The following is a 26,051-nucleotide window of genomic DNA, read 5'->3' as shown; positions in this document are numbered from 1 at the left end:
GAGTTGTAAAGTAAACTTTATTTCAGTTATTATGGGCTGAGTCATTTTTCTAAGATATTGAAATTTACATTACAGCAGCTCCCACGTCCTCAGTGTTTGCCAAGAAAGATTGTAGATTGAAGATGATTGATAACATTTTAGGGATTTCTATTGCCTTGCAGTTACTCCTTTCAGGAGAGGCATGGGACTTGCTGATGTACTCAGTACAGATGAAATATAATTGTTATAACCATATAGACAGTATGCAATAATCCAACAACACGAAAAAGTCAACAGAGACTGAACACCCCAGTGACAGATATGAAAGTGCAGTTCCAGCAGAATGTAGTAGACATAGAGGAATGTGGCAGATGGACATGATCCAACGTACCACAAGTAAAAAGAAGATGGTTTTGCTTCATCCACGTCTTCACAGGTGCAGAGACAATACAAGAGACACTGGAGTCAAAGAATTATGTATCTGCTTCTTATTGCCACCCAATTTTCTTGTCAATAATGCCAAGTTGCAACAGCACATGACTGAGGCATGGCTCTACATCTCCCCTGGATAGGACTGTGCCTCTAAAATCCTGAACAGAGTTTCATCTTAACTTGTCTAAATGACTGATTTTTATTTTAGTAGCTGATCTTAATTGCTATATCATTACATCTACATCTGTTGTGAGTTCACATGAATATTAAGTGAATATTAATGAATATTAAGTGCTATAACTGTAGAAAAGATATAGAAATAAACCTCATCAAACAATAAAACTTAGCAGGGGAATCTTTTAGAAGTAGTCTTTGACAATGCATTTAATCCAAAGATTAACATTAGGATTTACCATGGTTTTTCAGCTGGGGATTTACCAGCCAGCCCTAGAGAAAGGTGAAAACAATTTCCACTTCTTAACAAAGCCCTCAGCACACATGGGTTTTAGTCCTGTTCCACAGAGTCTTCAAATGCCTAGGGTCAATGCCTATTTTGTGTTAGTTTTATATGGCAAAAGTCAATTGTTTGAAAAAAAAAACTATTAATGTGTAATATTCCTTGCCTTTTTCAGGCTTTAAGAAACCATGCTTCCAAGTTGTACAAGCATCACAGGTGTTAAGGATGTGAAATAATGAAAAACACTGTAACTATTGAAGACTGAGTTGGCAGGTCTGTGCAAATTATACCTCACTATCCTACCCTAAGTAAATGCATATAGAAATAAGGTATCTATACTCGTGAACAATTAAATGATCCTTCACTGAACAAGATTGAGATCAATATTCAGATGATAAAATGTAAAGCACACACTAAATTGCAAACGTATTATCACAAAAGCCTTACTATTTGATTCAGCAAGAACAGAGAATCTATGGCTCTCATCACATGGGTAATGGCTGATGGGAGTGATCATCTAATACAGTAGAGTCTCACTTATCCAACACTCGCTTATCCAACATTCTGGATTATCCAACGTATTTTGTAGTCAATGTTTTCAATATATCGTGATATTTTGGTGCTAAATTTGTAAATACAGTAATTACAACATAACCTTACTGCCTATTGAACTACTTTTTCTATCAAATTTGTTCTATAACATGATGTTTTGGTTTTTAATTTGTAAAATCATTACCTAATTTGATGTTTAATAGGCTTTTCCTTAATCTCTCCTTATTATCCAACATATTCGCTTATCCAACGTTCTGCCGGCCCGTTTACGTTGGATAAGTGAGACTCTACTGTAATGCCTGCAGAGGCACAGGTTCCCCACTCCTGTGAGACATCTTGACTGCAGGTATTACAATCAGCTCTTGTGACAACAACACCACATTTTCTGGGGAACATGAAGGAACAGAACACATTGATGACTATCTTTCACAGCCATCAAATGACTACAAAGGGGAATTGCTGGACTGGCTTGCTACCGTTTCCAAAAAATAGTCAAGCCTAAACCAGCCAACAAGTCGGTCATATGTAATGGTTCTTAATATATCTTCAGAATTAACATAGCACTAACTACAGCAGAGAAGAACAGCAGTTAATGCCACACAAATCTTTACATCCAGAACAATTAGATCACGGATAAGAAGTCCAGTACCATAGACTGTACAGAAAGACAGAGGATTAAATGATGCATTAGTCCAAACTGGAGAATGTCTTTCCTCTGAGACTCGCGGCATACCAAGGAATTTTGATTTTAAAAAACTTGCTGTAATTCAAGTGACAATTTTCATGGTAGCCTTGGAAGGTTCATACAATAATGGAAAAGGAGGGTTGATGTTATTTAACCTAACAAACCTGGATGCATTAAGTTTTTCATGAGTAGTAAAAGATGAAGACAATTTCAGCAGAAAGGGATCAGTTGCAGGAGCTACAACTCAGCATCACAGAACAGTTTTGTTTCATATGTTTAAAAAACTGGACAAGTATTCAACATAATCTCAAAAACCAGAACAAAGGGCAACGACATAGATATTGCTGCAATCCTGGAGTAAGAAATAGGATTACACTTACAAGACTTTCCTTTGCACGAAGCTGAAACAAAGACTCCTTGGGAATACACTTGAAACATGATTAATTCAGTTTTGAAAAAAACAGGCCTTCAAATTCTTCCACCTGCCTACTTCTTCTCCTCTTTCTCATTGCAGGCCTTGGAACCAGACTCAATCCCAGGATGAATATAAGAGCAAGTGAAAATACCAAGAGTTCTGGCTGAAGGCTGCCCATTGAAAAGAGGCTTCCGGTCATGGGTCCATCCTCTTTGGCATGAATGAGCCCAGTTTCCCTTGCCATGACAACACATGAAAAAAGCATCACATATTATGTTAAATTAAGGTGGACCAAGTAATACAAGGAGCAGCATTGTGGTCAAAATAAGTGAGGGAAGACAACCGCTGGAAGGATTGGAAGAATTGCCTGGGGTATCCTCAAGAACCTGTAACTTTTTTTCTTCTGGCCCCTTGAAAGAAAAAGAGAGAGAAAATTGAGATTAGATCAGCCCCTCCCTCCTGTCCTTTAGAAAGATGCTAAAAACTTGGCTGTGGGACCAAGCGTTTGGGACAATGCAATAACAGCAGCAATAGGAAATTTCACCCAGCTGACCGGATCCAGTACGGGAGACTTGTGATGGTTTTAAATAATTGTTTTAATCTGAAGATAACTGATTTTAGTGTTTATTTATATTAATAGTTTATTTTATGTTCCAGCATTGAATGTTTGCCATATATATGTTGTGCTCCACCCTTAGTCCCCTTTGAGGTCAGAAGGGCTGAATATAAATATTTTAAATAAATAAATAAATGACGTTCAGACATAAGTCATTTGAGTCTCCTAAGGCTGTAGGGTGTTTTTTTCTTCACAGCTTGTTCTTGTTTCATATCCTAGGATCTCTCTCATATTAAAGGTGGTTGCTTCTTTGAGAAGTTAATTTTCATTTGGGACAGCCAAGGTTTGCCTACAGGAAGCGCAGACTCCTTTTGAGTCACCTTTGAATACATGCAAAAGCTCTTTTAACTTTATTATGCATTCAAAAGTAATACATAGTATGTTATTTATGTTTCTCAATGTTTCCATTTTCCAATCAATTCCACTTTCCAACAGCACTCCAGCCCCTAACCCATCAGATAAGTGTGTGTGTGTATAAATGTATTTTCAAAGTTTCTGGTCCCAGTTGTGCTATAGTTCATACCTGATACATCTGTGAGGTGAAAACTGTGCTGGTACCATCTCCCTGGATGTTTAGAGAGGGTGTGAACTGCAGTTGCTCCTCAATGTCTGTATTCAGCTGGTTTAGACTCATCTGGGACTGGATTGCACTTTCTGTGATATATAAAACACAGAAGAAAATATATGATGACCTCAAGCTATATATACAGTCAGGACAAACTCTATGTTCTAAGGAGACACTGACCTTTAACTGCAAAAGTGCTCTACTGGAGAAATTATAAAATATTGCTACTGCCTTTACATCCCTGGTGGGATTCTGATCTGAAATAAGCAGACTATAGACTAATCCACTGCCAGAAATGACTAAACTAAAATTGCATTAACCTTTAATAGCATGGCCTAGTGGTTTGAGATTTGGACTATGATTCTGGAGACAAGCTTAACATTTCCACTCAGCCATGGAATTCAACAAGGCAATCCTGGGTAAGTCACACACTCTCAGCCTCAGAGGAAGGTAAATGAAAACACCTTCTTGGCCAGCATAAGTCATAAACAACTTGAAGACACACAACAACATAGCAGGAGGGGAGGCAGATGACACAATACAAATTAAAAGTAGAGCAAAGGTATGTAAATAGGAATACAAAAATTAAAAAAAATTAAATCTTTTGTGTCATGAAGCATAAAAATCAAAATACAATTAAGGTACCATGTAGATGTGTGTGTGTGTGTGTGTGTGTGTGTGTGTGTGTGTGTGTATGTATGTATGTATGTATGTATGTTTTTCCTCAAAGGTATCCAATAACAACAACAGAAATTTCAGCATATGTTGCTTGCATTAATAAGCAACACCTTTTAAAATATCCTCTTCTATACAACTACTAAATATGAGAACACAAGACCCATTCTCTTTTCCATCTAGCCATCCTATTTATTTACAGGAGCATTTTGACAATTACTCAATCAACTTGTTCCTTAACTTACTCTAATTTAATCTACTACTAGGCTCCAAACTTCATTTCTCCCCCCAGAATCTACTTGAGACATGGAGCAACCAATGTATGCAAAACTCTCGATAGTCCTTCCCTGCTCCACTTCCAAAGGGGAGAAGGGCACTTAAGAGCAGGGACCACATCTTAACTGTATGAGCACAATAAATCTCTTCCCAAATAAAATCAAACGAATGAAAAAGTGAGACATTAAATATTTAAATAAACAAGTTTGGTTCTTTATTTGATGTCCCTGGTAAGCTTTTACTGTCATAAATATTTAAAACTTCATAAGGCTGAACACTATAAGACATGTACTGACAATGACTGATAAGGAGAGGAGGTCTTGGACACAGCTCTTACCCACAGGTAATTTCTCTCTCTCTCAGGATCAAAGGATTGATGTTATACTCTGTTCAGCTAGTTAACACAATTTAAACTGTCAGCCCCATAATGATTAATTAATAGCATAAAAGCACAAGTGAAAACTTCCTAAATTGGAGTAAAGGCTCATCTAATAGCTGATGGTCCTTCAGCCAATGCCTAGATTTGGGTAGCTTTGCTTGCTCCCAAGCGTTTCCCCATTGGGAGAGAGGCTATGTGGTAGACAAAGCACATTATTAATGAGAGATGACAGCAAACTCTCCCTACACATCACTGGCCATGGCAATTGAATATGTCTAAATGGTATAGGATTCCCTCTCATTTATTTCACCCAGTGTGGAAGAACAGAGGACTCCTCTGGAAGTATGAACTGGGCAGGGCCAGGGGAATAATAATAATAATAATAATAATAATAATAATAATAATAATAATTTTATTCTTGTACCCCGCCCCATCTCCCCGAAGGGACTCGGGGCGGCTCACATGGGGCCTTGCCCAACATCACAATATAAAATCAAAACAAAAACACAAATTTACAACAATAAATCAACAATATCGGTAAAACAATCGAAAAGGACAATCTTACAAGATAAAATGTTAAAACAGGTATATCAAACACAAGTCTGGGCCAAAAGGTAAATGTGTCAAGAGCTCCAGTTTCAGAAACTGTCTCTGTCTGCTGGCTGACTCTTATGTTTGTTCCTGAACATAAAATCCAAAGTTGGAAGAGATCCCAAGGGCCATTTAGTCCAACTCCTGCCATGTAGGAATGTATAATCAAGACTCTCCCAAGAGGTTTACTCCAAGTATATAGCCTCTAAATATGGAAGTTTAACTCAGCTTGTACAGAAGGCGACAGATTTATCCCCTGTAAAATTGTACATTCTTTTTTAAATTAAAAACTATACTCTAATAGCCATCACATCATGATATCCTGAGGTCCTTGGTGGGAAAACACAATATAAATATAATGCACATGTGAAGTCTTGTGACCAAAGGATCAATACTTCTGAGAATGGTACCCTCCAAAAGTAACTTTTCCAAGTTCTTCATTTTACACAGAAGTGATTTTTTTCTTTCTTTCTCCTGAATCAACTGATAGTTGATTTCATCTGGTGAATTTTCGTTGTCGGTAGATTTTTTAAAATTCTAGTTTTGTATTTTATTTTTCAAACTCCCTGAATTCTACTTTTGCAGAAAAGTATAATATAAATGTAATAATTTATTATTGTAATTAGTATAATAGTATTCATTTAGTCAGACTTCCAGATTTGCAGGTTTGGCATACATGGATTTAATTATTTGCAAATTTGCTGTTTCCATCATGAAGCCCAATGCTATTGTTGTACTGAACTTCACTGGTTCAAGTTTGGGAAGTGATTTACCAGGGAGATAGTCAGGGAGATAGCAAGGCAAAACAGCCACCGTCTCCCTTGCCAACTGCTTCCCTGAAGGAGCTGGACTTGATGGTCTTTCTGGTCTATTTTGGTTCTATGATTCTATGAACTTTACCGGTACAAGGAATTTTGGGAATGACTGCCCCATGCCCATAGTTATTTATAGTTTTTCCACTTTCATGGGGATTCTTGCGCCTAACCCACACAAATGTGGATGGCCAATTGTATTTATTATAATTAGTATAATGAAGGTGGAATATACATTTAATTGTGTTATTAATAATAACAACATGAGAAATAAAATGTATAATAAATTAATAATTAACATTATGACATTGGGTGGAGTAATGGGCTAGGTGTACCCAGTGGTTAATGATCAGAATAAGGCAGTCTCTATGTCCATTGGCACTTACTTAGACATCTGTTGTCAGCAAAGGATTCAAGGATTTGATCGCAGTCCTCCTTCTGATTGCCACTGTTCTCGCAGGAGCACCAGAGAGTTACATCGGCTGTGGAATTGTTGATGTAATTGGGGGTCATAGGTGTACCTATTTCAGGTTCAAAGAAGACAAAGTCAGAGTTTGCTCATGCACAATCCCAAATCCAAGGAGAACAAAGACAGGACCACCAGATTATGTAAACTTGACATAAACATACTGTCTGTAACCTAGCAAAGAATTCAGAGAATCATAACCTTTTAAAAATGTATCAGTACAATATTAGGGAGAGGGGGAAAAACCTGAAAATATATTTCTTCCATCCATTAACAGCATCCTGTTAGTGACCTGCCAATATATGTGCCATTTTGAACCAGGTGTAGAGGGCTATTCAACTGTGCTTGCTGCACTCCATTCCAAACCTCCCACCAAGCCCAAGGAGGGACTACTGTTGCTGTTCAACGTTGGTGAGGAGGGAGGTGATTCAGACCTTGGAAACCTGACTGCTTTGAGCTCCCGGGAAAGAAAGAGATGGGTGTTCTTTACATGAGAGTGCACCCTCGTTTCCTCCTTCCAAGCACAGTATTAAATGAAACAAGCTACTTTGAATGCAGCTTTCTCTTCTCCCCACCAGTACAGGATAGCAACAGGGGGTCCTTCCAGAGCTTGTTAGCTGCTGAGAAGAGAGCGAGCACAGAACTGCAGGTGTCAAGTGATGCATGCATGTAGGATCTTGGTCCTGAAGTGTATCTACACTGTAGAATTAATGAAGTCTGACACTACTTTAACTGCCAAGACTCAATGCTATAGAGTCCTTGGATGTGTCATTTGGTAAGGCTTAAGTACTTCTTTGCAGGGAAGACTAAAGACCTTGTAAAACTATAATTATCATGATTACATAGCTTCAAAACATGTAAAGGCTAAAGTTAAAGATGTGTCAAACTCTGCAGTGTAAATGTCTTCTTATTCCATGCTAAAATTATTTAAAAATCTACAAATGAAACAGAATGAATTTCTATGTATACACCTAATCTAGAAAATGCATCTATTTATACTATTTGTTCTAACTGCAATAAGTTTTTTGCACATAATGCACAGAAGCCTACATATAATCGTGTATTTATCACTCAGCACAGTCATGTTTCATCACTTATTGGCTTTGCAAAGCCTTCTATTTGGCTCTTAAGCAATGTGACCATTCTATGGACATTGCAGATACTAGGGAGTTCAATGCTATGTTTTCAAAAGATGCGGATCATCATCACCACATGCTTAAAAAATAGGAATGAGAATCGTATGGCCTTCCAAATTTTGCTGTACTACAACTCTCAACATTCCTTATCAATGGCACTGCTGGCTTGGACTGTTGGGATATGGAATCCAACAAGGATGTCTGCATGATGTGCACCCCTGGATCAGACTAGCCCACCCATAGATACTCCCCAAATGCAATGATGCTGTGTACAAGGCGATTAGATCCAGAAATATTAACTTTGGGTAAAAATACAACTGTTTCTCCAACTTCACAGAGAGTATCAAAATGTTATAGTGCCCAGCTATCTTTTATCAGTGGATGGGCATATCATTCAATATGATCTAAAGCTATGGTCAGAGAAATTTACCAATCCTTCCCTTTCCCTGTACCACACACCTTATCTAACAGCATGATGGTTTGATAAGATTTCCTACTGAATAGGTCTACTTTATTTATTTATTTCGTGTCAAAAGCATTGCATAACAAATACATTTTAAAATGATGAAGAAAAAAAATAGAGGAAATCACAAACAACTAAATAGTTTTAGACCAGAAACGGGCAACAGCAACCGCATTGTCCGTAGCTTTAAACAACTCCTCCTCCGTGCATGAGGCAGGACATTGTGGGCAAGCATCCATCATATCTTTCCGAGCCCAGCACATACCAATCATCCCCATGTAAGCCTCCAGGCATGCAGCATGATTGTGGCGGCGGAAACAGCCATCTGAAGATGTGTCTGAAGACTTGCATTGTTCTTGGAAGTCAACCAGTCGAGATCTAGGGGAAAACAAGTATTGGCATATGAGCCTCCTTTCCAGAACAACCCATTGGTGGATCTGTCCTGTAGTTCAGATAAATAAACCAAAACCACTTTGTATGCATAAAAACCACAGTAATAGCACCTTACACCAGAGGAATATTTATAATAGCAAATAACAACCTATGATCCATGGCCTGGATGTTGACTCTGAAGCAATGCTTTCTGACCCTTGTTTGTGCTACCAAAATGAATCCAAATTGTGCAAAGTAAGATTTGCCCCACAATTTTATTTGCCCCACTTTTATAGTTTCGCTGTATGTATTTTGTAAAATGTAGATGCATTTAGTAAAATGTAGATGCACTTAATCAGCTCACACAATCCCAAAGTGTTAAGACCAGTTTTATTTATGGCTCTGAGAAACACAATGGATCTGGTGATTTGCTTTTAAAAAAAAAAACTAAATTTTAGAATAGAGTGTTTATGGTGATCCAGCACTATATAATAAGCCAAGTTGGCTAGAGGAGTGTTGGTTTTGTAGTAATTCCTACAAGCTCTATTAGACACAAAAAAGGAAAGCAGTTATATGGATTTTGTATCATTGTAAACCTCTCCATGTCTATTGTTTGTCTTCTTGATCTATATCTATGATTTTGGATCTGTGTGATTTTAATACTTGATGTACTGATTTTGTTTATAATTTTTATGGATTTTAAGGTATGCGTTTATGGTATTTGTATGTTTGTCTGAAAGGCATTTAATTGTTGCCAGTTTGGAAACCGCTCTGAATCCCCTTCAGGGTGAGAGAGAGTGGGGTTTAAATGTAGTATATAAAAATAAATAAAAACAAACTTATTGAAGCTCTGATACATTGTTAGAAACTTCTTTGCACACTATTAGGCTTGTGTACACCCAATCCTTTGTAATATCAGAAGATAATCGAGGTTTTGCCTGGTTAGTTCTTGGATAGGAGACCAATAAAGAACACTAGGGATCTCCATGAAGGACTAGGAGATTCTTGTCTAAAGTCTTGGAGAGAGCTGACAATGCTGGGCCAAATGGAGCAACTGTCTGACTCAGTACAAGATGGCTTCTTATGTTCTTTAGTGTAAGCCATGACAAATTGCCCACTGCCTGCCATAATACATGTCATGGTAGCCACCTCAATGCACTTGGTGAGAGACTTACTTGCAGATATGGTCCTTGAGGCAGGAATCCAGCACGATGAGGCAATTTGGCTTGTTGTTGCTCTGGAAAGAGCACTCAGGAACAATGGTGTTCCAGCGTCGCCTCCCACAAACATCATCTTGACATGGGCAGAAGAGCAGTGGTTTGGTGATTTCCATGCTGACCCTCTCAAAGAAATGTCTCAGGCCTCGGTGGCATTTCCTCTGGTCACAAGGGTACTCTGCACTACAGATCTGTGCATAGTGTGTGCGCAGACGCACACACTTGTGGTCCAATTGGCAAACATTAGCAGCTTCCAGGCAAATGTTTGTGCTGTCTCCAAACACACGAGAACCTAGGTCACAGAAACACAAGGAGAATACATCAAACTCCTCCACAGGCAGATTGAAGGCTCTATAAAGTACTGTAATCTCCAGCAGGAATCTGAGAAAGCTCAAGTCATTCTTCCCTTTTCTCTTGTATTAAAATTTTGATACAAACTTCTTGGGGCAAATAATCCCCTTATTGCAATATTTTAGATTATATAGGAGAAAGTAGGTTTAAGAATTTTTAGTAGCTATGGAAATAAATAGAACAAAAGATGTCTGGATTAGAATTTACAGTCTCAAAAACAAAAACTATAAAACGAAATTATAATTGTTATCCTGCTTTTGTTCGAATGACCATATAAAAATGACCGTAACAATGATAAAGAGAATCTGCTGCATTCCAATAAATTGGGTTGAAAGACTTTTCACAAAGATTTATTAGCTTCAGAGTAAATTGGGCTGGTACAAACCAGTGGGTGTGGGGCCATATCAGCCCCCAACCCGATCCTGGAAGGCCCCCCTGTTACCGCACACATCCTGGTGTTCTGTTCCCTAAAATTATTTGTGGAGACTCAAAATACGTGCAGGGCCGGCCCCACCATAGAGGCCACGTGACGCCGCCGCCTCGGGCGCAGGTCCTGGGGGGCGCCGTCAGGCTGGGCGGGAGGCGGGGCACCGCTCTGACGGTGCCCCGCTGCCCGACCACCGCGCCCTGGCCTTGTGGCTCCCTCTTTCGCCGCCCGGGAAGGGGAGGAGGGATCCCATCCTCCCCTCCCCGGGCGGCAAAGCCTCCCTCTTTCGCTGCCCGGGGAGGGGAGGAGGGATCCCCTCCTCCCCTCCCCAGGCGGCGAAGCCTCCCTCTTTCCAACCCTGGCCGCGTCTCCCACGCTGCGTGGGAGGCAGGGCCAGGGCGAATAGCATGGGAGGCGGGGCCAACCCTGGCCCCGCCTCCCACCCAGCGTGCCCTGGCCCCGCCTCCCACGCAGCGTGGGAGGCGTGGCCAGGGCACGCTGGGTGGGAGGCGGGGCCAGGGCACAGGAGGCGGGGCCGGCGGGGGGGCGCTTTTCAGCACCCCGCTTAATATTTAAATTTATCTCCGACCAGCCCTGAATACGTGCGCACATACTACCGAGTCTGGGGGACCATTTGACTATGTTTATGGTATCTTTGTACTGTTTTAAGTGCACAGAGGACATTATTTAACAAGGAAGTAAACTGGAACTCAACTTCTGGCTTACTTCCTTGTTAAGAAAAGTTATTTCCTCCTCCAAAAATAACTGTGTGTGTGTGTGTGTGCTGATGTGGGAAATTTGCCCCTGCAGCATGTTGAAATTCTTTGGCCAAATAGTTTTTTTGCTTTGAAAAATTAAGGTAGAGGATCCTTTGAAGGTGCTGTATGTAACCCAAGGCTGCACCTCCTCTGCTCCTGTGGTAGATTATTGTCTATTATTCTCCCTGACAAAGCCGAGTCCTCCTCCTTTCAGTAATTCTTTAATCCAGCTTCTTTTCTTGGATACTTTCCTATATCGATCATATAGCGATCATAGGATCATTCCACAAACTCCCATGTTAATTCACACATCCTTTTAGTTTTCCTAAATCCACCTATTGCCATCCCAGCACTCAAGACCTTTAAGATACATTTACATTACATGTATATTGATTCCCTCTCTTCACAAAAATTCCTTCTTGAACCTACTTCCTAATGAAAAGAAAGGAAGTTCTACCTGAGGCCTGGGTTGCCAGTTTGTTGTACTTGGTCCTTGAAGACTCTTCACTTGCTGCATCCTCATAGGGAGACGCCTCCAAATGAAAGTCAGCTGTGCAGGGTTTAAAATAAATACATTCTTGTGCATATCTAAAACATGACCAAGTCCACAATATTTAAAGACTGCATTGTTTTGTCTCATTCCAATCTCATACTTCAAAGATTATGAGGAGATTTGGCAGGGTATGTGCATTTGTTTATCTAACAGCATCTGAAGAAGTCCAAGAATAAAACCCATCTTTACACTTGCTACAAGGCTTGCTAAATGCTGTGTCCATGAGTACACCCAAACTGCAAACCTGTATTTTAGGGGTAAATCCATCTAACACCGGCGGAATCCCTATTCCCTGTTCTACCTTCCAACTGATCAGGAGTATCTCTATCATGTCTGGATTAAATTTCAATTTGTCCAGCCCATTACTGATGACAGACACTGGTTTAGGACCAGAACAACTTCCTTGGCTTGGGATGAAAAGGAGAAATAGAACTGAGTCTAATTCACATATTAACACTGTCTCCCAAAACATTAGATGACCTCTCCCAGTGATTTCTTGTATATGTTAAACAGCATGGAAGACAAAAGAGAGCTCCAAGGGCACACAGGCCAATGACCAGGGGGTTGAACTGTAATCCCCCGGCACCACCATCTGGGTTTGGCCTTCCAAGAAGGAATGTAGCCAGTGTAAAACAGTGCCTCTAAGTTCCATCCCAGTGAGGCAGCCCAGAAAGAGACCAGTCAATACTAGCGAAAGCTGCTCTCAGAACCGACAAGGACATACTCCTCCTGTCCAGTCCCCTGTGCAGATCTTCCACCAAGATGACCAAAGCTGTCTCTGACCCATAGTCAGACTTAAACCAGAGTGAAAAGTCTCTAGATAATCTATTTCATTCAGAAACCCCTGGACTGAGAGGTCACCACATGTTCCAGTACCTTGGCCAAAAGTAGAAAGTTGAACACTGGCCAATAATTATCCATTGTAGAAGGAGAATGAATTCTGCTGCAGATTAATATAAAGTTTACCTGGAAAATCTACAAAATTCCTAAAGAGGACATACTTTGTTGCATGTGAGTAGGACAAACCTTGGATATCAGTCCCACAGGTAGGGAGGAATCATACTATATATTAATACAGGGAGATACACTTTCTTTCTCTCTTATACTTTTGCTAAGTAGATATGTATCCACATATAAGGAGAGGTGTTTTTTCCTCTCCTGCATGATTTTTATATCTTTTTCTTGGTTGTTGTATTTTTCTGCATGGCTAATACAGCTACCCCTGAATGTTTTCTGAATTAAAAAAAAGTTCAGAGCCACTGCTAGCCAATGCAGAACAAGGTGGGAAAGCTTAGCCTTCCAGATATTTTGAGCTACATTTCCCACACTAAACATGGCCAATGGTAACAGGAATCGGGGGAAGGGGGGCTCTCAATATTGCTGTCATTCTCCTGTCACTAACTGCACAAAATTAGGAGTGACTAGTTGATCTTACCTTGTGTTAAAGTAGGATGAACAGTCCAGTAGATACGCAGACACCGATCCTCCTGTTTCCGTGTACGCCGAGGACATTTGCAGTCCTGAAAATAACTATTCCTAATAAAGGTTTCTGCCGCTAGGCATCTGTCCTTGGCTTCATAGCGCAGAGAGGAGCTGCTCTTAGCAAGCGATTGGGAACACTGTTGCAGGGTGAGATAGGTGGCATTGCAGGAAGGGTCAGTCATGCAAAGGTTCTCAGCAGTGATGCAGTTGTGTGACTGTTCAAGGGACACAACAAGGCCTCCTGTTCAATTAGAGAAAACGTGTTAGCATTTTTCACATATATGGGCCACAATCACCTTCTTGTTTCACAATTCAGGTTTCTAAAGGAGCATTTACAAGCTTAAAGGTTTTTTTTATTCTCAGAATAAGTCTGGAATGTTTATTGAGTTTTGATATCATTATCACAATCACTAATATGAATTAGATGCATCATTCATTTCATTTCAGTAGCACTGTCAAGATTACTTTATGTAGATTAGTTCAAATGTATGCTCTGCCAACCAATTTCTGTACGACAGCCAGATGATAAACCTGATGTTTCCATATGAATTTTATTTTGCTGTTGCAATATATATTAACAGAATACAGTAGAGTCTCACTTATCCAAGCTAAACGGGCCGGCAGAAGCTTGGATAAGCGAATATGTTGGATAATAAAGAGAGATTAAGAAGGAGCCTATTAAACATCAAATGATTTTACAAGTTAAGCACCAAAACATCATGTTATACAACACATTTGACAAAAAAGTAGTTCAGTAAGCACTAATGCTACGTAGTAATTACTGTATTTATGAATTTAGCACCAAAATATCACGATATATTGAAAACATTGACTACAAAAATGACTTGGATTATCCAGAGACTTGGATAAGCGAGGCTTGGATAAGTGAGACTCTACTGTAGTTCCAAAATTTCTATATTTATCTGTATCTTCCTGGCACGATGACTAAGAAGTAACAATTGTCATTCAGTATTAAATGCTTTTTGGAGCAGAACAAAATGACTTTCAAAACCATTTTGCTATTATAGTGTCTTTTTTAAAAGTAGCAGAGCCTAATTCAAGTTGAACTATGATTTACCATTAAAATCAGCCAGAATTAAACTCTGGATAACAGATATGGGTAGCTACTTGGTGTGAAAGCTGAACCTTCAGTCAATGTGTGTTTTGAGACTCTGCTCAAAAGTCCTGGCCTTACACTTTGGCTAAGATGTCAAAAACAGAGGATTTCATGGTTTCATATCAGGCAGCACACAATAGCTATTATAAAAAAAACCCACACTAGCCAGTAGTCTTAATATGTAAATGGAAACTAGAGTGATGAGCAGATAATCTGAATCATTCATAAAGGTCAACTGTTCCTAATATATTCTTGAGAAGCGATGACTATCGAGGGATTAATACAGTTGGCTCTCTGTATCTAAGGATTCTGCATCCACAGATTTAACCCATGACGGTATGAAAATTTTTTTTCAAAATCCAAAAAAGCAAGCCTTGATTTTACCATTTTAAATAAGGGACTCCATTTTATTATTCCACTGCATATGAGGCTTGAACATCTATGGATTTTCATATCCATGTGGAGTCCAGCGAAAAAACTCAAGTGGATATCAAAAACGTGTTGTGCTGTCCATACAATCTTGGCCCCATTCTGTAAAGTTTATGATCTTTATGACCTACCATTTCTCTTCCTCACTGCATCCTGGATTTAGTAAGATGGGCCCTTGCTATGACTTGAAATATGCTAGTGGGGGCTCTAATGGGTATAACACAAGTCCCGTGATTTTGGAATAACACAGGACCCACCACTATCTTCATGATACATTCACCATTGCACAGAGATGCCAGCACAGTAATGCTGTGCCACTGGAACAAACCTGGTGTGAAAGGTGTCCGTATCACTATCCTCTGTGTTGCCAAAGAATTACATATCTAAACACATGCGTCCTGTTTACAAGGCACTAACTCCAAAACATGTTAGCTGACTTGGGGCCATAGCCGTTCTCTTATGTGTCCTCTGCTTGCTCTCAACTCCCAAGAACATCCCTAGATGCTATTGCTCAGGTACCACTGTTGCACAGATTCTGCCTGTGCTACCCCCCCCCCCCCCCCAATGTACCACTCTTGCCCTGGCATCAACAACAGGCAGCTTCTGCCTCAAACAGGCAGCTTCTGCCGTGGTCAAAATATGACCACAGCAACAGCCGTGGTCATATACAAGAACAATGGGGCTTTGTCTTAAGACCTTGATTGTGGGGTGCAACCATCGTTGTCACTTCCAGGATGTTCTGAATAGAGGAAGGGGTGGCATGGTTACCTAGCCAGACATCACTATCAACAACAGAACAGGCGGGGTGGGTGGCATGGCAGGGTGTAGCTTTTGCTTCTTTTTTTGCATGTATCAAGTTGAAGAGTTGTTTTCTGTGAGGAACCCTGGCTCTCAAGTACTTGTAAGTGTGCTGTTGTGAACTAGAGCAAAGAACCCATCAGTTGAGACCATTATGTTGCCCACCATTTTCTATCTGCAGTGGCAGCAAAGTGACTTCCTGAACATGTCCCATCATTAGCCAATGAAGACGTGCTTCCTCTCTGGGTGCCATGGAAGTGTTGCTGGCACTTTAACCTATGCCGGATTAACCTGATGTCAATGAACACTGAAGCTGTGACTGTTATTTTCACCCATCTGTATCATTTTCAGGGTGGCACCTTTTCTCCTGCCCATTCTCAGCTGAACAATTGTATGTTTTGTCAGACAACTGTAGAATTTATTGCTTGTATTTCTCTGGTATAATAGGTGTGCTGGATTTCTTGGTTAAACTCTATTTAATCTCCATTCTGTAAAGGCATTATACATAAGCATTCTTACTTATTTTGAATTAATTATTTAGCAGCCTCTCAGCATTATCAACAGCCCCACGGAAGAGTTTGTGGTTTCTGGCCTCAAGGTGGCTAATAAGAATTATAAAGTGTAGGACATCGTATATGAACGATGTCTTGTTGTAACCATAAAGGTTAACATATAAAGACATCAGATAAAATGGAAGATTTCTCTGGAAATAATAAGCGTCTCTCAATGAAAATAATAATCATTTCTCAATATACATAGCACCACACTGGAATAAAACATTACACTACATTATCTCTTATATTATATACTACGCCCTATGAGAAGTAAACAAAAGAAGGAAAGGATAATAGGTTGAAAATGCATGATATTGATGTAAGCATTGTAAATCTAATGCTATTTATAAGAGTTTAGATCAGTGTTTCTCAAACTCTGCTCCTCCAGGTGTTTTGGACTTCAGCTCCCACAATTTGTAACAGCTGGAAACCTGACTGGGACTTCTGGGAGCTGAAGTCCAAAACACCTGGAGGAGCAAAGCTTGAGACACGCTCATCTAGATTTTTTTTTTTTTATCATGTCAGAAGCGACTTGAGAACATACTGCAAGTCGCTTCTGGTGTGAGAGAATTGGCCGTCTACAGAGACATTGTCCAGGGGACGCCTGGATGTGCTATCATCCTACTGGGAGGCTTCTCTCGTATCCCTGCAAGCTAGAGCTGACAGACAGGAGCTCACAAAGAAAAAATGTATGTATATATGTACTACTCTTTACAATTCCTCAAGAGAAATATCACAAATTTATAATACCTTCAACTCTTGCATAGAACCAACTTGAAAATAAATCTCATCAAGCTATATAATAAAAGGTAAGTGTACTCCAAAAATGTCTAAGGAAATAGTCCATACCAACTCATAATGTTCCGACAAAGGGATATTGAATGAGTTTATAGTCTATTATATCAGTCATAAAGAAAGGAATTTAGAATTTAGGAGCTCACCCCATCTCACGGTTTCAATCTTCAGGTCAGCAACCCAACCTTCAGGTCAGCAGTTCAGCCGGCACAAGGGTTTAACCCAGTGGTTCTCAATCTGTGGATCCCCAGTTGTTTTGGCCACAATTCCAGAAATCCCAACCAGTTTACAAGTTGTTAGAATTTCTGGGAGTTGAAGGCCAAAACATCTGAGGACTCACAGGTTGAGAACCACTGATTTAACCCATTTTGCCATCATGGCTCAGCACTGGTCTAGATGAATCAAACCAAGGCCCTTTTTTCTACATCAGCGTCCTCTTTCTTCCCATGATTAATCTAATGCTACTTAATACTGTTTCTGCTTCTACATAGCAGATAAAAGGATGATGCTACAACACATTTCACCACTAAATACTCTTTACTCTCTAATGGCACTGCTCATAATGCCAACACAATGTCCTCCTAGATAAGAAGTACAATATCTCAGAATGATCAGTTTTGTGGAGAAAGAGGAAGAGGATTGTTTTTCTCATGCCTTTGTCACAAGCTTTCCTTATGTATCTCCTTGGATAACAAGAGAAATATGATGATGAACCAGAGTGGGTCTAACAGGATCCTAGTAATTCTCCTTGCGATGGAGGATAACTCTGACTTGTCTCAGTACAAGTGGTCATACTCATACAATTCTGCCTTCTGAAGCAGAGAGTGTTTGAGGACCGGGACATCCGTAGGTGCGTCAAGCCAACCCTGACCGGGACTGTCTTCCACCTGGAAACCGATGCCCTCACATGTGGGTCAAGAATAGGGCTCCACAGTCACCTACATATCCACCGCCAAGACACTACACTTGGAAGGACATCATACTTGGACAACGAGGGATCGCCTAAGACATATCTGCCACCAGAAAAGTTGATAGTCATATGTCTACCTAAACATATACCATTATATGTTTTGTTTTTATGAATGTGCAGTGAATGCACAAGAAAGACTTTTATCGAATGATGAATCTCTATGTGCGCTTCCTCAGAAATAAAGTTCATTGTGCTCTGTCAAATGCACACAGGACTTCAGCCTTACATTTGTTTCATGACTTTCCTCAATATATCCTAAGGAAATACATGCCATATATTTCCCCAAATGTAGTTTGCAATGTTATTACAGACTAGAACAAGTCATTCTCCAATGCTGTTTGTACAGTGTAGAAAACAGAACAGTGTTTTCGCATTGACCTTCTCTTCTACAATCTATGCATCTGTCAATATTGTTAATGCAAAAAGAGTCAACAGAAAGAGCATTGCCAATCAATGTATATTTTATGTTTAAATGGCAGATACAAAAAAAACCCACAAAAAGCACCAGGTTGCCGTGAGTTTTCCGGGCTGCGTGGCCATGTTCCAGAAGCATTCTCTCCTGACATTTCACCCACATCTATGGCAGGCATCCTCAAAGGTTATGAGGTCTGTTGGAAACTAGGCAAGTGGGTTTATATATATAAGCGGCTGAGGGGGAAAAGGAAAGGGCCCGAGGCTGTGAGGAATGGCGGGAGTTGAAGTCCAAAACACCCCAAGGGCCCAAGTTTGCCCTTGCCTGCATTATACGGTCAGTGCAGATGCCAGCCCTTCCCTGGCCGGGAAGTCCCTCTGGGGACTCCAGCTCCGCCTGGAAAAGGACACGAATCCTGGGCTGGTCCTGTAAACTCGCTCCCTTGCCTCGGGATGCCGGCCGACAGCAACGAGCAGGGCGGACAGCGGCACCCAGTGTCCCCGGCTGCCCCAGCCCCACCGCAGCCTCTCCCTCTCCCTCTGTCCCCAGCCCACCCGACCAAACGCCGCCGACTCCGCATCCGAGGCACGGAGCGCGCAAAACGGGTCCCACACCACCTCCGCGCTCCTCTCTCCCACACTGGCGAACCCATGCTGCTTGACGCTTCCTGAACCGCCACGGCGCAACATGCCACGGAATCACCGGGCTCGTATAGTGTGGCCAGGTCTTCTGCCTTCTCTGGCGAGGAGAGCCCGGCGCCTCAGCTTTGAGCCGCGGCGGGTAAAGTGAGGTCAAAATGCGTTGTCGAAGGCTTTCGTGACCGGAATCACTGGGTCGCTGTGAGTTTTCCAGGCTGTATGGCCATGTTCCAGAAGCATTCTCTCCTAACGTTTCACCCACACCTATGTCAGGCATCCTCAGAGGTTGTGAGGTCTGTTGGAAACTAGGCAAGTGGGTTTATATATCTGTGGAAAGTCCAAGGTGGGAGAAAGAACTCTTGTCTGTTGAAGGCAACTGTGAATATTGCAATTAATCACCTTGATTAGCATTGAAAAGCTTTGCAGATTCAAAGCCTGGCTGCTTCCCACCTTTGTTGGGAGGTGTTACTTGGCCCCGATTATTTCATGCCTGGAATTCCCCTGTTTTCAGTGTTGTTCTTTATTTACTGTCCTGATTATAGTTTTTTTAAATACTGGTACCCAGATTTTGTTCACTTTCATGATTTCCTCCTTTCTGTTGATATTGTCCATCTTCTTGTGGACTTCCATGGCTTCTCTGTGTAGTCTGACATGGTGGTTGTTAGAGTAGTCCAGCATTTCTGTGTTCTCAAACCATCTGCTGTGTCCAGGTTGGTTCATCAAGTGCGCTGCTATGGCTGACTTCTCTGGTTGAGCAGTGCCTTTTCACGTTCCTTGATTCGTGTTTGGGCGAAATCAGGACAGTAAATAAAGAACTACACTCTGAAAACAGGGGAATGCCAGGCATGAGACAATCAGGGCTAGCTAACACCTCCCAACAAAGGATTCCCCCAGGCAGTAAACAGCCAGACCTTGAAACTGAAAAGCTATTCAATGCTAATCAAGGTGGCCAAATGCAATATTCACACTGGCCTCCGACAGACAAGAGTTCTGTCTCCCACCCTGGACCTTCCACAGATATATAAACCCCACTTGCCATACCTCACAATCCCTGAGAATGCCTGCCATAGATGTGGGTGAAACCTCGGGAGAGAATGCTTCTGGAATAAGGCCATACAGCCCGGAAAATTCACAGCAACTCAAAGGTCAAAATGCCTGGATTCTACGGGGTAGACGGACCCGCCTGACCTCGTTGGGAAGGGCCCCCCTTTGTCTTCTTCCTTCCAAGAGAAACAGCCAGGGCGGTCCGCAGCCCAGCTGGGGAAGGGAAAAGGCGGGAGGCGCGGAAAATAGAGCGAGGACCACTTTAGCCGCCAAGGCTCCATGCTATGGGATCACACAATAGTTGTCACCTGGACTCTTCGGCAGAAAAGGCTGAAGATCTTGCAAAACTGCAACTGACGTGATCCCATAGCATAAAGTGGTATCCAAAGGTGTTCATTCCAGAGTAGACGCGGTCTGCGGGCGAACGCGCGGGCGGCCAGGCAGCGGGTGTCCCGAGTCCGACGGCGCGCCCTTTTTGCTCGTTCTCAGAGGCAACCCTGGGCAATAGTCAGCCCAGGAGCAAACAAGCGCCTCGCCCTAGACGTGAGAGCCCCTGCCCCGCGCCGCCCTTCCTTCTCGCGCCCCAGAGCCTGCCCATCCAGGCGAGAGCGACCCACCGGCTCGGGCGAGGAGCAGCCCCAGCAGCAGAGGCAGCCCCATGGCGGAGGGTCCTGGCTCTCTCTTCTCTCCTCTCACATGCTGGGCGTCCCGGGCACGACGAGCTCCAGCCCCAGCGCCTCTTCCGCCCTGGGCGCGAGATACGGCAGGTGCGCGCTTTCTCTCTGTCTCTCTCGCGCGCGGAGGGGCGGGGCGACGAAAAGGGGGGAATGAGGGGCGGGGCCTAGCGGAGTGCGCCCGCAATGGCCTGCCTGTCAATCGCAGGGAGGGAGGGAGGGAGGTGAAGGGGACGGACGACAAGCCACCAGGGAAGGTTTCTCTTCAGCTTCTTCTCTTGCCCCCGTTGTACTCCAAGGCTGAGAAGCACCTTTGCACTTGACACCACACTCCAACACTCCAGTCCAAGGTGAACATAGCAGAGCATTTATGCTGGCCTCCAACTGACAAGAGTTCTTCCCTCACCCTGGACTTCCCACAGATATAATATAAACATTCCTTGCTTAGTTTTTTCCATACCTCACAACCTCTGAGGATGCCTGCCATAGATGTGGGCGAAACGTCAGGAGAGAATACTTCTAGAACATGGCCATACAGCCCGGAAAACATACAACAACCCATAGCAGAGCCGTTTGTTGAAGAATATATATATACAATAGAGTCTCACTTATCCAACATAAACGGGCCGGCAGAATGTTGAATAAGCGAATATGTTGGATAATAAGGAGGGATTAAGGAAAAGCCTATTAAACATCAAATTAGGTTATGATTGTGAACGGCTGCTGTTAGCTCCAGCTCCTGCCAACCTAGCAGTTCGAAAGCATGCCAATGTGAGTAGATCAATAGGTACCGCTCCGGCGGGAAGGTAACGGCACTCCATGCAGTCATGGCAGCCACATGACCTTGGAGGTGTCTACAGACAACGCCGGCTCTTCGGCTTAGAAATGGAGATGAGCACCAACCCCCAGAGTCAGACATGACTGGACTTAACGTCAGGGGAAACCTTTACCTTTTACCTTTAAAAATTCAGCGCCAAAACAACATGTTATAAACAAATTTGACAGAAAAAGTAGTTCAATACGCAGTAATGCTCTGTAGTAATTACTGTTTTTACGAAATTAAGACCAAAATATCACGATGTATGGAAAACATTGACTACAAAAATGTGTTGGATAATCCAGAACGTTGGATAAACGAGTGTTGGATAAGTGAGACTCTACTGTATATATGAAAAGCAGCTCAGCAAAAGCAGAATATTTATTTATTTTTATTTACAGTATTTGTATTCCGCCCTTCTCACCCCGAAGGGGACTCAGGGCGGATCACATTATACACCCATAGGGCAAACATTCAATGCCCATAAACACATCAAACAGAGACCGAGACAGACAGACACAGAGGCAATTTAACCTTCTTCTGAGGGGATGTTTGATTCTGGCCACAGGGGGGAGCAGCTGCTTCATCATCCACTCTGATGGTACTTCCTCATTCCAGATCGTAAATCAAGTAGGAAATAAGGTACCACTTATAAAAAAAAGTGGGGAGGCAAGTTTAAGTGGTACCTTATTTCCTACTTGATAGATGCAACTATCTTTCGGGTTGCTAGGTCAGCAACAAGCAGGGGCTATTTTTTATTTTATTTTTTATTGACGAGTGCTCACCCCGCCACGGGCTGGCCTCAAACTCATGACCTCATGGCCAGAGTGATTTATTGCAGCTGCTCAACAGCCTGCGCCACAGCCCAGCCCAATAAAAATAAAAACCAAAGGCAAAATGTCAGAAATAGTCCACAAAATTCAAAGTACAAGAATAGCATTTTGGAATAAATCCAAAACATGAGATTCAGGAACAATCCTCAAAACTTGGAGCATGGAACACAAGCAACAGGAAACAGGGCCATAGCAGGAAGAAAAATTCGGGGGGGGGGGGGGGGTGTTAAACTTTTTAAAAACAAATCATGAAAAGTAATCAATGAAAAGTAGTTATCCATCAATAAACTACAGTGGACAGCCATGGGGATTTGGTTAACCAGTTAAAATTCATGAGTAAACCCCTAACCCCCACCCCCTTGGCTACAGCCCTGACAGGAATCATGGAACTAGAAATCCCGTAGCAAGCTTAACTTGGCAAGAGATGTACGCTCAAACACCAAAGTTGAACAGACTGGTGAAACATCCTTGTCTTGCTAATATACATAGACAGAAAATCATGCCTTCTCGCCTTGGAAACTGATAAGGACCTTTTGGCTAACAAGCGTCTTGAGCTTTGCAAACTCCGTTGAGCTGCCCTGTGTTGACGAAACATAAACCTCCTATCTAACTGCTCATTAGACTGAGCACCTGGAATCTCCTCTGAGCTCATCTCTGCTTCTGACCTTGCTTCCATAGCGAACTGCCTTTCTGGAATGTGGCCTTCAGACAAAAGACCGCTCAATTTCAGGGCTTAGACTCTCTTGCTGACTTTCTTGCTGGTCTGCAGGCCCAGAATCCCCACTGACCACAGGTGCAGGCATAATCAAAGGCTGAACTACAACAGTGGGAATGCACTTCGTGTTGGTCTCCCTTGCCTTCCATATTCAGCAATTTTGAAGGCAAACGCAAGGCCACAAAGAAGGTCTGTTATGAGTTTTGCAAACCCAGCATTGATCAGGCTGAGAGTACTTTTTAGAAACAAGCGTGATGGAGGGTGGTTGGGATTCTAGAGCAGTTCTGAAAGGAGGAGCCTCTTCCCCACTCAGCCATGGCTACCCACTGGGAAATACTGGCAAGTCACTCTTTTAGCTTCAGGTGGAAAAATCCCCTCTGAACAAATCTTGCTATGAAAAAAATATAACATGTGAAAGGTTCGTGTTAGTGTCACAAGTCAGAAATGCCTTGAAGGCACACAACAGCTTCAGGGTGTAACACATTAGGATCGGTGGCTCTGGTGAGCAGAGAGGAACCCTCTCCATGGACAAGGCCAGAGACAGTACTTTTCAAAATGAGGAAAGGGACTTCTGTCAGACTCCCGTTTCATAGGATTATAGGATCTTAATGTTGGAGAGGACACCAAGGGCCATCCGGTCTAACCCCATTCTGCCATGCAGGAAAAGCACAGTCAAAGCATTCCTGACAAATGGCAATCCAAACTCTTCTTAAAAGCCTCCAGAGAAGAAGATGTCACCACTCTCTGAGGCTGGATGTTGGGATTCACTCATCCAGCTGGCACAGTGTTGTTTTGATCCAACCAGCCATGATAAAAGCCAATGTCTCAGGGACTTTAACAGACTTACTCTGTATCTAGGCAATGGCACCAGAGTGAGCAATACAAGACACCGACCCAGCAGAGGAGAGGAAAAGATCTACAGCTCTCAGAATCCTTCACACTCAAAGTGTCAGAGAGTATAAGGCACTCGTGATGGTCCTTGTTTGTGTGTCGGCAGCAGAATGAGGCTTATAGTTACTTAGCGGCAGTCACCCCATTGAGGTATATGTGCTGTGTACTTTCAAGTCTTTTTGTACATATAGTGATCCAAAGGCAAACCTATGTTAGGGTTTTCTTGGCCAGATTTATTCAGAGGTAAATTTGACATTGCCACTTTCATAGGCTGAGAGAATGTGACCTGCTCAAGGTCTCCCATCTGGGTTTCATTGCTGAGCAGGCATTCAGAGCCTTGTCTCCTGGAGTCCAGCACTCAAATTGATACTCCCTGCTGGTTCTCATTGATAACCCAACCATGACCATATTTGGAGTTCAGATCACACTGCTATCACACTGCTATTTAGACAAGGCTTTATTAAACAAGGTTTCCCAGAAGTTTATGAAGACAGCTTCCATTAGACTTGATGTGTAGCCATGCTGGAATAATTTTCCAACTTGTCATTACCCCACCTATGTTGAGATAGATTCCCACTCTTTGGTTGTCATTTCCATAGCTGGAATGATGGAGAATCGAAGTTGAGACTAATTAATAAAGCTGTACAATGCTGAAATCTGACAGGCAGAGCATCTGTCCTTTCAAAAACTGGTGCTGAATGAGAGTTCTTTAGATATTATGGACTGCCAAAACAAAACAAAAACAAATGGATGGATCAGGCCTAAATTCTCCTTAGAAGCCAAAATTACTATCATACTTTGGGCATCTCATGCGATAACATGACTCATTAGGAAACATGATAAAACTTGGCAAAGTGGAATATAGTAGGAAAAGAGGAAGACTGCACTATAAGCAAATTATGTCAACCCAGGAAGTCATACTCTTCAATTTTCAGGACCCGAGCAGGCCCTTTTATGACTTGGGCACTTGCAAATCTCATTTGTAGGGTTGCCATAATTCAATGGCAACTTCATAGCGATAAACAACTACAACTTAATAATTAAAATGATTAATACTGTTGAATTAACATGATTGTGTGTTTGATTCACATCCATTATTTTAACTGTATTTTGTTCTAGCTCATAATATGAGCCATTTTGTGTCCCATACTGGAAGAAAGTTGAGCTAAACATGGGATAAATATAAATGAATAAGTAAACAAGTATGTAAGTAAATAAGTAAATAAATAACTGTGATATTTACAAATGTTTCAGCATGTTCAATTGCTGGTCTTTAACACAAACATCCCCACCAGTTCCTTTCTCTCAGCTCTCATACATTTGGAGATACTATTGTGGCAATCATTTATATGCAAAGTACAGTACAATTATCTAGGGGTCAGTGATATAAATAAACCTAAATGAATCAGTAAATGGTACCAGTTTAAACATCCGCTTTCTGCTTTTTTAAAGGTCTGTGGGTCCCAAATAGCTGTGGTATATATAGTCAGAATGAAGGAGTGATTGCCAAAAGTCAGGCTTCCATTGGTATGGCATCTTCAGTGGTGCTCTCAGTTGCTCTAAGAAAGAAGGGCCTGGCCTGATGGAAGAATCAGTTGCCCTGACAAGGTTCAACAATTGAGATGTAACTCAGTGCTTTGCTTGACATGTGCTAAAATACAGTTTATGAATCTCCTTCAAAAGCCCTGTCTCCATCAATAATAAT

General features: G+C 41.9%; 1 protein-coding gene across 1 annotated transcript; it reads right to left on the bottom strand.

The window, feature by feature from the left end:
- gfra3 (GDNF family receptor alpha 3) lies at nucleotides 1-21,221 on the bottom strand. The gene is made up of 8 exons (XM_008104995.3): nucleotides 21,034-21,221; nucleotides 13,613-13,900; nucleotides 12,082-12,174; nucleotides 10,047-10,380; nucleotides 8,765-8,877; nucleotides 6,821-6,955; nucleotides 3,660-3,790; nucleotides 1-2,930 (listed from the first exon to the last, which is right to left on the bottom strand). The coding sequence occupies exons 1-8, from the start codon at nucleotides 21,074-21,076 to the stop codon at nucleotides 2,802-2,804; spliced, it is 1,266 nt and encodes a 421-aa protein (XP_008103202.1). The 5' UTR covers nucleotides 21,077-21,221; the 3' UTR covers nucleotides 1-2,801.
- Nucleotides 21,222-26,051: the final 4,830 nt, after the last annotated feature.

Source organism: Anolis carolinensis, chromosome 2, assembly GCF_035594765.1.
Source record: "Anolis carolinensis isolate JA03-04 chromosome 2, rAnoCar3.1.pri, whole genome shotgun sequence".
NCBI lineage: Eukaryota > Metazoa > Chordata > Lepidosauria > Squamata > Dactyloidae > Anolis > Anolis carolinensis.
This window is presented reverse-complemented; position numbering and strand designations above follow the sequence as displayed.

Coding starts and splice junctions, on each gene's coding strand:
- gfra3 (XM_008104995.3), bottom strand. CDS start 21,076: ATGGGGCTGCCTCTGCTGCTGGGGCTGCTCCTCGCCCGAGCCG. Junction 12,175..13,612: donor TCATCCTACTTTAACACAAG/GTAAGATCAACT, acceptor AACCCTGCACAG/CTGACTTTCATTTGGAGGCG. Junction 3,791..6,820: donor TGCTGACAACAGATGTCTAA/GTAAGTGCCAAT, acceptor TATATATCACAG/AAAGTGCAATCCAGTCCCAG.